The sequence below is a fragment of the Oryctolagus cuniculus genome, chromosome 13, assembly GCF_051225735.1.
Source record: "Oryctolagus cuniculus isolate XC-2025 breed Fujian yellow rabbit chromosome 13, ASM5122573v1, whole genome shotgun sequence".
Taxonomy (NCBI): Eukaryota; Metazoa; Chordata; class Mammalia; order Lagomorpha; family Leporidae; genus Oryctolagus; species Oryctolagus cuniculus.
Genome location: NC_142879.1, coordinates 31,923,065 through 31,935,805, shown reverse-complemented (window position 1 = coordinate 31,935,805; position 12,741 = coordinate 31,923,065). Strand labels below are relative to the sequence as shown.

Below are 12,741 nucleotides of genomic sequence, written 5' to 3'. Positions count from 1 at the left end.
CAACACATCTTTAAGCATCATTTGCAGGGCTGGACGAGTGGCAACAAATTCTTTCAATTTCTATTTGCTATGAAAGGTCTTTATTTCACCTTCATTCACAAATGATAGCTTTGCAGAATATAATATTCTGGGCTGGCAGTTTTTCTCTCTTAGTACCTGGGCTATATCTCGCCATTCCCTCCTAGCTTGTAGGGTTTCTGATGAGAAGTCTGCTGTGAGTCTGATTGGAGATCCTCTGAAAGTAATCTGGCATTTCTCTCTTGCACATTTTAGGATCTTTTCTTTCTGTTTCACTGTGGTGAGTTTAATTACAACGTGTCATGGTGAGGATCTCTTTTGGTCGTGTTTACTAGGGGTTCTGTGAGCTTCCTGTACTAGGATGTCTCTGTCCTCCAAACCTGGGAAATTTTCTGCTAGTATCTCACTAAAAAGGCATTCTAATCCTTTCTCCCTCTCCATGCCTTCATGAACTCCTAGAACCCGAATGTTGGTTTTTTTAATAGTATCCTGTAGATTCCCCACAATATTTTTTAGATTTCTAATTTCCTCTTCTTTTCTTTGGTTTGACTGTATACTTTCCTGTTCTCTGTCTTCTAAGTCTGATATTCTCTCTTCTGCTTCACCATTCTGTTTGTAAGGCTCTCTAATGTGTTTGTCATTTGATCTATTGAATTCGTCATTTCATTATGATTTCTCTTCACTATCACAATTTCATGTTCTACTAGTTGTTTCATTTCATTTTGATTCCTCCTTAATATTTCATTTTCACAAGAAAGATTTCCTATCTTGCCCATTAAGGATTTCTGTAGTTCAAGAATTTGCTTTTGAGAACTTCTTAATGTTCTTATCAATTTTTTGAGATCCCCTTCTTGCATTTCTTCTACCTCATCATCTTCATAATCTTGAATTGGGGTGTCTTTTTCATTTGGGGGTGTCATAGTGTCTTCCTTGTTCTTGTTACCTTGGTTTTTGCGTTTGTTGTTTGGCATATTGGAGATATTATTTGGTTTCTTCACTGGTGTTTTTTCTTGTTATGCTATGACTCTAGATTAAGTGGACTGTCTGCTTTTGATGGAGCCTTAAAGGCTTTAGCTGGATGTGGCCTGAGAGCTCTGTTTTGTTCCTCAGGGTTAAGGGTGCGCCAAAGGTGACACTCCCAGTTTAGGCATGGTAAATCTCTCTCTCTCTCTCTTTCTTTTTTTGATGCAAGAGGGAAGTAATTCCGCACAGCTGAATGGAATTGGAGGTAGTTAGCAGGTGAATGATATACCCACAGGCACCAGAGATCGGAAGCTCTTTCCCAAGGACCACACAGGGAATCTGTTCTGCCCTCAGTGTGGGTTCAAATTCTCCTGCAGTCTCCCACTGGGCTGCCAAGGTTACCAAATTGTAGCATCTCTGGAGAGTACTCACGTGAATTCCGTGAGTTCTCTCCCCCACCGTCTCTTTTTTCACAGTCTCAGTTCAGTAGCATTACACATTCATTAGGTCCTAATCTCCTGTTATTTCACACACACACCCAGAGTCAGGTTTTTCTGCTAGGCTCAGGGTCAGGGCAGACCTGAGGTCACCCTGCTTATGACATATGTCCAAGATTACACCTGTTCTTTGTCTTGCTCACCTTTGAGAGGTGAGCGAAGAGAGAGAAACTCGTGTCCGTATTGGTCACTTTTTTTCTCTCTCTCTCTCTCTCTCTTCTAGTTAGCCTGGTGAACTTTTCCCCATGGGGTTTCAGGCCTCGTTCCCTCTAGTCTCCTCTTTCCGGTTGCCTGCCGGTGTCTTGGGCTACTGAGCTTCGGCTCACCTTGCGTTCCATTGCTGGTGTGTTGAGTCTGCCGCTGGTGTCCCAAACTGTGGGCTCCCACGCTCTCCACGCAGGTCCACTGTGAATCACTAGTTCCAGAAGAGTTTCCTTTGCTGTTTCTTCCCCTACTCTTCCTTGAACCTGCAGTATCTCCACTTATATTAAACTGTCTCTCCCCGGACTATCAGTGTGCTTGCTTCCTATTCCGCCATCTTGCCACTATTTTCTTTATATTTCACTCTGGTGAGTTTGATTACAATGTGTCATGGCAAGGATCACTTCTAGTCATGTCTATTGGGAATTCTGTGTGCTTCCTGTACTTTGACATCTATTTCTTTCTCCAAACGGAATGTTTTCTGCTAGTATTTCACTAAAAAGGCCTAATAATCCTTTGTCTCTCGACATGCCTTCAGGAACTACTAGAATCTGAATGTTGCTTTTTTTTAATAGTATCCTATAGATTCCTAACAATATTTTTTAGATTTCTAATTTCCTCTTCTTGTCTTTGGTTTGACTGTATTCTTTCCTGTGCTCCATCTTCTAAGTCTGATATTTTCTCTTCTGCTTCACTAATATCATTTTTAAGACTTTCCACTGCCTTTTTTATTTGTTCTATTGAATTCATTTCATTTTGATATCTCTTTAACATCTCAATTTCATGTTCTATTGAATTCCTCATTTGATTTTATTCCTCCTTAAGATTTCAATTTCATGAGAGAGATTTTCTTTTATGTCCTGTATGGATTTCAGTAGTTCATGCATTTGCTTTTGATTACATCTATGTAATCTTATCATCAATTTTTTGACTTTCATTTCTTGTATTTCTTCTATTTCATTGTCTTCATAAACTTGTATTGAAGTGTCATGTTCTTTTGGGTGTGCATTGTCTTCCTTATTCTTTTTTTTTAACTTTTATTTAATGAATATAAATTTCCAAAGTACAGCTTATGGATTACAATGGCTTCCCCCCATAAGGTCCCTCCCACCAGCAACCCTCCCCTTTCCCACTCCCTCTCCACTTCCATTCACATCAAGATTCATTTTCGATTCTCTTTATATACAGAAGATCAGTTTAGCATACATTAAGTAAAGATTTCAACAGTTTGCTCCCACACAGAAACATAAAGTGAAAAATACTGTTAGAGTACTAGTTATAGCATTAAATCTCAATGTACAGCACACTAAGGACAAAGATCCTACATGAGGAGTAAGTGCACAGTGATTCCTGTTGTTGACTTAACAAAATGACACTCTTGTTTATGTCATCAGTAATCACCATGGCTCTTGTCATGAGCTGCCAAGGCTATGGAAGCCCCCTGAGTTCACCGATTCTAATCATATTTAGACAAGGCCATGGTCAAAGTGGAAGTTCTCTCCTCCCTTCAGAGAAAGGTACCTCCTTCTTTGATGACCCGTTCTTTCCACTGGGATCTCACTCGTGGAGATCTTTCATTTAGGTTTTTTTTTTCCCCCAGAGTGTCTTGGCTTTCCATGCCTGAAATACTCTCATGGGCTTTTCAGCCGGATCCACATGCCTTAAGGGCTGATTCTAAGGCCAGAGTGCCACCTAGGACATCTGCCATTCTATGGGTCTGCTGTGTATCTCACTTCCCATGCTGGATTGTTCTCTCCCTTTTTCATTCTATCAGCTAGTATTTGCAGACACTATTCTTGTTTATATGATCCCTTTGGTTCTTAGTCCTATCATTATGATCAATTGTGAACAGAAATTGATCACCGGGACTACTGAGATGGCATTGGTACATGCCACCTTGATGGGATTGAATTGGAGTACCCTGGTATGTTTCTAACTCTACCGTTTGAGGTAAGTCAGCTTGAGCATGTCCCGAATTGCACACCTCTTCCCTCTCTTATTCCCTTCTTATTTTTAACAGCGATCACTTTTCAGTTAAGTTTCAGCACTTAAGAAGAGTTGTGTATTGATTATAGTATTCAACCAAAAGTATTAAGTAGAACAAACAAAAAAAATACTAAGAGGGATAACATATTAAGTTGTTCATCAACAGTCAGGGTGAGGGCTGATCAAGTCACCGTTTCTCATAGTGTTCATTTCACTTTAACAGGTTTCCTTTTTGGTGCTCAGTTAGTTGTCACCTATCAAGGAGAACAAGTGGTATTTGTCCCTTTTTGATTGGCTTATTTCACTCAGCATAATGTTTTCCAAATTCCTAACAGGGATCACTTTTCAGTTAAAATTTAAACACCTAAGAATAATTGTGTGTTAATTACAGAGTTCAACCAATGGTACTAGAACAAAAAAAAATACTAAAATGGATAAAGTATTACATTGTACATCAACCCTCAGGACAAGAGCTGAATAAGTCACTGTTTCTCATAGTGTCCATTTCACTTCAACAAGTTTCCCTTTGGTGCTTACATCTTGGATTGGTGCATTTGTTGTTTGGCATTTGTGGAGATATTCTTTTTTTTCTTTTTCTTTTTGCTGTTATGGCTTTTATCTTTGTACTATGACTCTGTAGATAAGTGGACTATGTGCTTTCAGTGAATCTCTAGAGGCTTGTGGTGGGTGTGGCCAGAGAGAACTGTTCAGTTCTCCAGGGCTAAGGGTGTGCCTAAGGTGACACACCTGGGTTTGGCATAGTAAATCTTCTCTCTCTTTTTTTCAATCAGAAGGGAAGTAATTCTGCTCAGCTGAGCTCTGCTTCTCATTGGCGATCAGTGTCTGAGCACTAGCCCTAGTGGGTATAATATTCATCTGCTCTGTCCCAAGGAACACACAAAGGATCTGTGGAGGCCTCAGTGTAAGTTCGGATTCACCAGCAATGTCTCTCACTGGGTAACCAGGACTGCCAGAGCTTATGGCATCACCTATTGAGACTGTTCAAAGTCTCAGCTAGACTGTGAGTTCTCCCACACACCCTCAGTGTTTTGTTGTTTTTTTTTCTCATAGTCCCAATTCAGAAGCTTCACACAGTCACAAAGTCCAACATTTCTGTTATTTCTCCCCACCAGAGTCAGGAGTCTTCACTCGGCTGCTTGTAGGCACAAACATGAGTTAGCGCTGATTGCCAGGTACAGATATGTGCTGGTTCAGCTGTAATATATGTCAAAAATGGCACCTGATTTATAGGCTTGTACTTGCCTTTGTAAGGTGATCAGAGACAAACGTGTCTGTACCGTCCTTTTTTCTCTCTCTCTCCTCTAGTTAGGCTGTTGCACTTTCTCCCATTGGACTTCAAGCCTCATTCCATCTAGGCCCTTCCTACCACTTATTCACCAGTGTCTTGGGCTACTGTGGTCTCATCTCACCTCACTTTCCAGCGCTGGTGTGTAGGCTCTCAGTTACCAGAGTCCTGAGAAGTGGGCGTCCAAGCTCTCCATGTAGGTCCACCATGTCCCTCTAATTTCTGTAGAGTTTCCTCTGCCATTTTTTCCCTAACACTTCCCTGAGACTACACTGCGTCCACTTTTTTTTAAACTGTCTTCTCTTGGGCTAGAGCAATTAGCTCCTTACCTATTCCACCATCTTGGAGCAGTTATCTGCTCCATGTCTGATCCAGCTCTCTGCTATGGCCTGGGAAAGCAGTAGAAGATGGCCCAAGTCCTTGTGCCCCTGCACCTGCATAAGAGACCTGGAAGAAACTCCTGCTCCTGGCTTTAGATTGGCACAATTCTGGCCCTTACAGCCAACTGGGGAATGAACCAGTGGATGGAAGACCTCTCTCTCTCCCTGCCTCTCCTTCTCTCTCTGTGTAACTCTCACTTCCAAATAAATAAATAAATCTTAAAAATAAATGGAGAACAGACATTGCTGAGGATTCAGAAAACTACATTAAGACCAGGTATAAAAAAATTGACTAAAATGAAGTACAAACAAATGAGAATAAAATTAGGTATAATAAGATGGATATTGAAAGAGTAAATAAAAGCCATAGTAATAGGCAACACTAAGAAATAAACACACACACAAATAAGGAATAAAGAAAATTCAATAAATATTTCTTGACATAAAAGAAAATAGGAATGCACAAATTGAGAAGTTGCTTTATATTCAAGACATAAACATAAAAAAGACCATTTTAGAGAAACTATAAAGACACCTTAGTAAAGAACCTAGAATTTAAAGCCTCTCTTTTTTTAGATTCTAGGAGGTATGACTATTTTCTTTCTAAAAAAAAAAAAACTAAAGCAGCTATGCTCACACTATCTTACAACACAAAATACTCTTGCTGAAAAATTTCTAATAGGAGAAACTGAAGAAATATCAGGTACAAGTGGGAAAGGACTGCAAAAATATTTCTGAGCAAGAGATGCACATAAATATATTTGTAAACCTAAAATAACTGGTGAATTCATGATCACAGGAAAAAGTCAAGCAACAGGAGTTGCAAAAAAGTTACAAAGTGTGTATAAGTACATTGATGGCGCATCTTAAAACAAGTTTTGAAAGAATTGAAGAAAGTAAGTCAATCAGTTATATATGTATATTAATGTATAGTAGTAATTACTAAAAGAAAATAATTCAATCAATTAAAATTATATAGCACAAGAGACAAAGCATTACGCAAATAGTCTTATACTTTCAGATGAAAAGCCAATAGAATCTGTCTAAATAGGAATATTAAATATATATTTAGGAAAAAGACATAGTGATGATACCCATAAGAACTAAAAGTTTAGATAAATATTTCAAATTATTAGACTTAAAGCAAATACACAAGGTCATATACAGAAAGTTTCAACATAAAATCCATAGCATAAAATTAACAGAACTGGGATAGCTGTTTGGCCAGTGGTTAAATTACTTTAGGGATGTCTGGTTCTCATATCAGAGTTTCTGTGTTTGAGTCCTAGCTCCACTTCCAATTCCAGCTTTCTGCTAAGGTGGGTCCTAGTAGGCAGTTGGAACTCTGTACCCATGAAGGAGACTGAAACATAGTTTCAAGGATACTGGTTTCTGCCTGGCCCAGCACCAGCTGCTTTGGGCATTTAAGGAGTGCAGTGGATAGATTCTCTCTCTCTCTCTCTCTCTCTCTCTCTCTCTCTCTCTCCCTCCCTCCCTCTCTCCCTCTCTGACTTTCAAATAATTTAAAACAATAATTTTTTTCAAAAAGTAACAGAACTAAGAGAGCACATGTAATACATCAAAAGTGTAAGAGAAAATAATTTATTCTTAAAACAAAGTGAATGAATTCTCCCCACATTGACCATAGATTCAATTAAAGTTCTACCAAAATCACAGTTGAAACTATGTTGGAAATAAAAAAGAATAAAGAGGAATGATTTTGGAGGAATCACTGTGCCTAATATTATGGTTTATTATATACGTACAGTAAAACCAATGTAGTCATGGCAGTGAAATAGACACTCAGATACACAGAACAGAGAACACAGAAATAGACTTATATAATATGTCTAATTTGTTTTTGACAACAGTACATAAATAATTCAATCAAGAGAGTATAGCGTTTTCCAAAAACCGTGCAAGGACAACTGCACAGGAATTCAAACGGGATCACAAATGTAAAACAAAGGACAAAACTTTCAGAAAAAAAAAAAAAAACAATGAGAAAATCTTTAGGAAACAGGGATAAGGAAAGAGGTTGTAGACTTGATTATAAAGCATGATGTAGAGAAGGAAAAAAATTCAGAAACTCTGAAATGGGAAATCTTATCTGCTAGACTAATTAATTATCAGGATGACAGGATAAGAAGTACTAAAACAATGAACCATAAAGGCATAAAAATGAAAATATTCTCAGCTCCCTTCCAAGCCCTTCAATTATTTGAAAAGGGGCACTGATTAACTTAAGAGTTTTTTAAACATAAAATTTCAAGGCTAATGAGAAAATGGATAGAGGTAGAAGTCTTAGTTCCTAAATCAATAGAATGAAAAGAAATTGAATAAGAAAGGATCGATATAAAAGATGACAAACAAAATGGGGGAAAAATAGAATGAAAAAATATAGAAGATTAACAGATAAAATAATGAAGAACATTGACAGGGAAAAATTACCAAAATAAATACAGTTAGGATTGTCACACATCATTTAGCTCCATGTGAGTTCACAGTACAATTAAAAAAAAACCATGAAACATATAACAATATATTTTCAGTTTTGATAACACAATTCATAATTCCAGTCAAGGTAAGGGGAGATTTCCACATCTTTGTCAATTACTATGTAAGCTGAGCAACATATTTATAAGAAACTTAAGTTCCAAATATAATTTATCAGATTAAAGGAAAAAATATCACAGTAAGTATACAACAGTATTTGAGAATATTCAGTGTTCATTCATGATAAATTTTTTTAAGATTTATTTTATTTATTTGAAAGACGGAGTTAGAGAGAGAGGTAGAGACAGAGAGAAATTTTCCATCTGCTAGTTCACTCTCCAGATGGCCGCAACAGTTGGAGCTGTGCCCATCCATCCAAAGCCAGGAGCCAGCAGATTCTTCCGGGTCTCCCATGTGGGTGCAGGGGTCCAAGGACTTGGGCTACCCTCTACTGCTTTCCCAGGCCACAGCAGAGAGCTGCATTGGAAGAGGAACAGCCGAGACTAGAACCAGCGCCCATATAGGATGCTGGCGCTTCAGGCCATGGCTTTAACCCGCTGCACCACAGCACTGGCCTCCCATTCACGATAATTTAAAAATATTTAGTAAACAAAGTATAGAAGGAAGTTTTATTCAGAGAAAGTATCTGCTATAAATTTTGGAATTATTCTTCGTTGTGAAATACCAAAAGTTTTCACTTTTAAATCATAACTACCACAACAATATCACCATTTCTAGTCAGCTTTGTGCAAGAGGTCCTAATCCATGTAGTAAGATAAAAGAAAAAAGAAAAGATTGGAATAAAGAAAACATTAGTTATTTTAAATTTTTTTATATGATATGATTATTTATATAGAAACTCCCCCAAATCAACTGATTATCAAATTAGTAGAATTTTAGGATGGTGGTTGGATATAATGCTATTTAAAAAAAAAAAAAACTAATCTGGATAGGCATTTGGCTTAATAATTAAAATGCCAATTGGTCCTCTTATACTCCATATTGTAGTAGATGGTTCAGTAATCACCTCTAGCTCCTCATCCCTGCCTCCCACCAACGTGTACCCCAGGAGGTGGCAAGTGACAACACAGTAGTTGGGTCCCTGCCACCCATGAGGGAGATTTAGATTGAGTTCCTTGCTCCTGGCCTTGGCATGGCCCAGCCTTGGTCAAAGTAGCTATTTGAGGAGAGAATCAGAAGACAGGAGCTCTCTCCCCACTTTATGTCTCAAATAAACATTTAAAAATTAGAACTTTAAAAATGCATCACTTTTCTATCACTAAAATTAAAAGTAAAGCACAATTTCAAAAGATAATTTACAAATAAACAAAAAAAAGTTTCTAGGAACAAATTTAACAGATAATAAAAACATTTAAAAACATTACTCAAAAATGTTAACTTTAAACGAGTGTGAGCAAGTGAACTGTATTTAATCAAAAACTCAGTACAGCACAGATGTAATTTTCCTCAATTTTACCTATAAATTCATGTAATTTCTATCAAATTTCTTATAGTAAAGTTTGAAGAATTTCACAAGCTGATACTATAATACTTATTTGAGAGAATAAAGGGCTAAGGAAAATCAAGACACATTCATACAAAGATATTTAATGTAGCTCTATCTTTGTGATCGCATACAGTAACAATTTCAGTTTCCATCACCAGATGACTGAATAAGTTAATGTTTATTCATTCTAGGCAAAGATTAAAACATGGAAGGAAGGCCCTCAGTTATTGAACAATATTCAGGCTATTATTTACAGGTAAGAATGTCAAGTTGAAGAACTATGTATGGTATAATTTTATATTCTTAAAATGAAGGACATATAAATATGTGCTCATATATAAACAAAATATCTCCAGAATGATACATATTAAATTAGAAATAATATTTCCTTCAAAGTGGATAACTAGAGAGCTTATAGGATAGAGTAAGGAAATGTTGGCTTGTATGCTTTGGGCATTCTGCAATAGCCAATAAAAGATTGTGTGTGCATATGTGTTTACACATACTACAGTTGCTTCTGCATTTTATAAGACTTGCATTACTTATGGATTGATGGTGGCATTCTTTCATTTAGGAAAACACTGTAAAAACCTGTTAGTTAGGAAAAAATGAAACCATTAAGGTACAAGGAAATTTAAAGACAAACAAGAATGAATTAATTGATATAAGAACATAATAGGGGAATTTAAAGTTATCCTGAGTAACTTCAGAGTATTAGAGTACTGGGGATGGAGTAAGACCATGAAAATAGTATAAAAACATAAAGAAAAAAAAGAGATGATAACAAAAGAAGAAGAAAAGAAAGAGAGGAAGGAGGAGAAATTGAGAGAGAGAGAGGAGAAGACTATGGTTATTTTCCATTCAATTATTATTTATACTATTGTCTTTATTCCCACTAAACTAGAGTATTTTTGCTTTTTACTTATTAAACTTATTATTCAGAGAAACATTATTGCTTTTACTGTAATGTAAATTTAAAATGTTAACTCAAAACTAAAAAGAATAAAGGAAGGAAGGAAGGAAGGAAGGGAGGAAGGAAGGAAGGAAGGGAGGAAGGGAGGAAGGGAGGAAGGGAGGAAGGGAGGAAGGGAGAAAGAAAGAAAGAAAGAGAGAAAGAGAGAAAGAAAGAGAGAAAGAAAGAGAGAAAGAAAGAGAGAAAGAAAGAGAGAAAGAAAGAAAGAAAGAAAGAAAGAAAGAGGAAAGAAAGAGAAAGAAAGAGAGAGAGAAAGAGAAAGAGAGAGAGAGAAAGAAAGAGAGAGAGAGGGAAAGGAAGGAAGGAAGGGGGGAGCAAGAAGGGAATATAAAATTCTTAGAATTATATCTATGAGCTATATTGAATTTGTTAAAAATTAAAAATTTTGAAAAATAACAAAATCATATCTATGAAATACATGAAATCTGTTTATATTAATAAAAATAAAAATTTATAATAATAGATTTTCACTTTATCAGTCATTCATTCTTTGATTCAGTGAGTATTTAAGAAGTAAATGTTATTTTGGGTTTACTACATGTCAGGAGTTGTGCTAGGCATTGAATTTTAGAGGAAAATTAAGTCAGAGTGTCCACCTACATTCCCCCACTGATTTTAAAACACAAGGGTAAAGGCAGAGAGGCAAGCAAATCTAATACCACAAAGTAGTTGGTATAAATAGCTTTGCATGAAAGCCTCTGAGCACTCATATGGGGAGTATCCTAACTCTAGCCACACTTAAACAACAATGCAAAGCATGATAAAGCCAGCGCTGCGGCTCAATGGGCTAATCCTCAACCTAGCAGCGCTGAAACACCGGGTTCTAAACCTGGTTGGGGCGCCGGATTCTGTCCCGGTTGCCCCTCTTCCAGGACAGCTCTCTGCTGTGGCCTGGGAGTGCAGTGGAGGATGGCCCAAGTGCTTGGGCCCTACACCCCATGGGAGACCAGGAAAAGCACCTGGCTCCTGCCATCGGATCAGCGCTGTTCGCCGGCCGCAGCACACCAGCCGTGGCGGCCATTGGAGGGTGAACCAACGGCAAAAGGAAGACCTTTCTCTCTGTCTCTCTCTCTCATTCACTGCCACTCTGCCTGTCCAAAAAAAAAAAAAAAAAAAAAAAAAAAAAGAATAGCCTGTCCAAAGGTCTGGAAGCTCTAAGGAAAATGATTTCTTTTAAAATTGAAAGATCTTCAGTATAGGTGAGCAAAGGGAGATGAGACTGAAAGAACTATGTAAAATTCTAAGAAATGTGAGTCATATCCTGAAGTCAAAAGGGAGTTTATTTAATTAGCAATAGCCCAGTTAGATGTATAACACACTGATGTTTTAATGTTATAATATTTATTAATAATGCATGCCAATAGGTAAAAAGGGCAAGCATCAATAGATAATGTAGGAGACTATGTTAAATTCAAACTTTATTATTGGCATTCACACTCTATGAGAAATGGAAATAAAAAGAAAAAGATCTGCAAACTGAGAAACAATACAGACAGAACTAGCTGTTGAACAGAATAGATGGGGCTTCCTAATACCCTATTTCCTCTGTTCAACTACCTGAGGACTTCTTCAAACTCAGGGCTCAGGACGTGCATGGTAAGCAAGTAAGGCCCCTAAAATAAAAACTTCAAGACATACTCATTCTTGGGGTTATGAAAGTACAGGGTTGGCATTCTCATAATCCTAACATTGAGCATTCCTTCCATTTGGAGCCTCAAAAGCTAAATTGTCTCACCCTACTCACAGCCCACTTATATTCTTTCTCACATCATCTTCCAGCTCTTTAGTCCTTTCAAGCTCATGCTGGCCATTTATGTCAATTTCTGAAATGTTAGCTTTCTCAAGATTAAATAGCAGTTCCCTAGGGTCCATGTGTTTCTGAGTTTTCCAACTCCTTCTACTGACTAACACTTATTGAAGTCTCACAGACCATTATTACTTCTTCCAAAGAAATCAACTTAACAAATTCACCATACTTAATCTACAAAATCAATCCATTTTTAGGTACAACATTGGTAAAAACATGAGTTTTGAAAGTAGTTGTCAAATATTTTGTTTTTAAAAGGAAGTTTCGCATCAGTATAACACTTAAAATATCATAAATTAGATTTATAACCTGGATTCTTATTTCTGTAACTATATGACTCTTAGACCTTATTCATCAGCCTGCTGAACTGTTCCTTTGTCATAAACTTAGATACAATCCAAATTTCTGATATCCCTGTTTTTACACTTGATCTTAGCCAAAAGGCTGAGAAACGATCTGATATCCCTGTTTTTAACTGTTATTGCCTAGTAAATCAAAACTGAATTTGAGAGAAATTCAAGATGGTGGAATAGGGAGGGAGCTTACAGTTATAGTCTAAGGGAAGATAGTTTTTAAAAAAGTGGAGAGAGTGCAGACTTAGAAAAGA

The 12,741-nt window shown here is 37.1% G+C and overlaps 1 protein-coding gene across 3 annotated transcripts in view; it reads right to left on the bottom strand.

The window, feature by feature from the left end:
- SPATA17 (spermatogenesis associated 17) overlaps positions 1-12,741 on the bottom strand; it is a 289,576-nt gene that overhangs the window by 217,658 nt on the left and 59,177 nt on the right. The window contains exon 6 of one of the 3 annotated variants that reach the window (XM_089312203.1): positions 6,976-8,324. The exons of the other annotated variants lie outside the window; for them this stretch is intronic. Within the exon in view, the coding sequence (XP_089168329.1) occupies positions 8,174-8,324 (151 nt within the window). The 3' untranslated portion in view covers positions 6,976-8,173. Of the gene's footprint in view, positions 1-6,975; positions 8,325-12,741 lie in introns of those variants that run through there. 3 annotated transcript variants of the gene reach the window in all.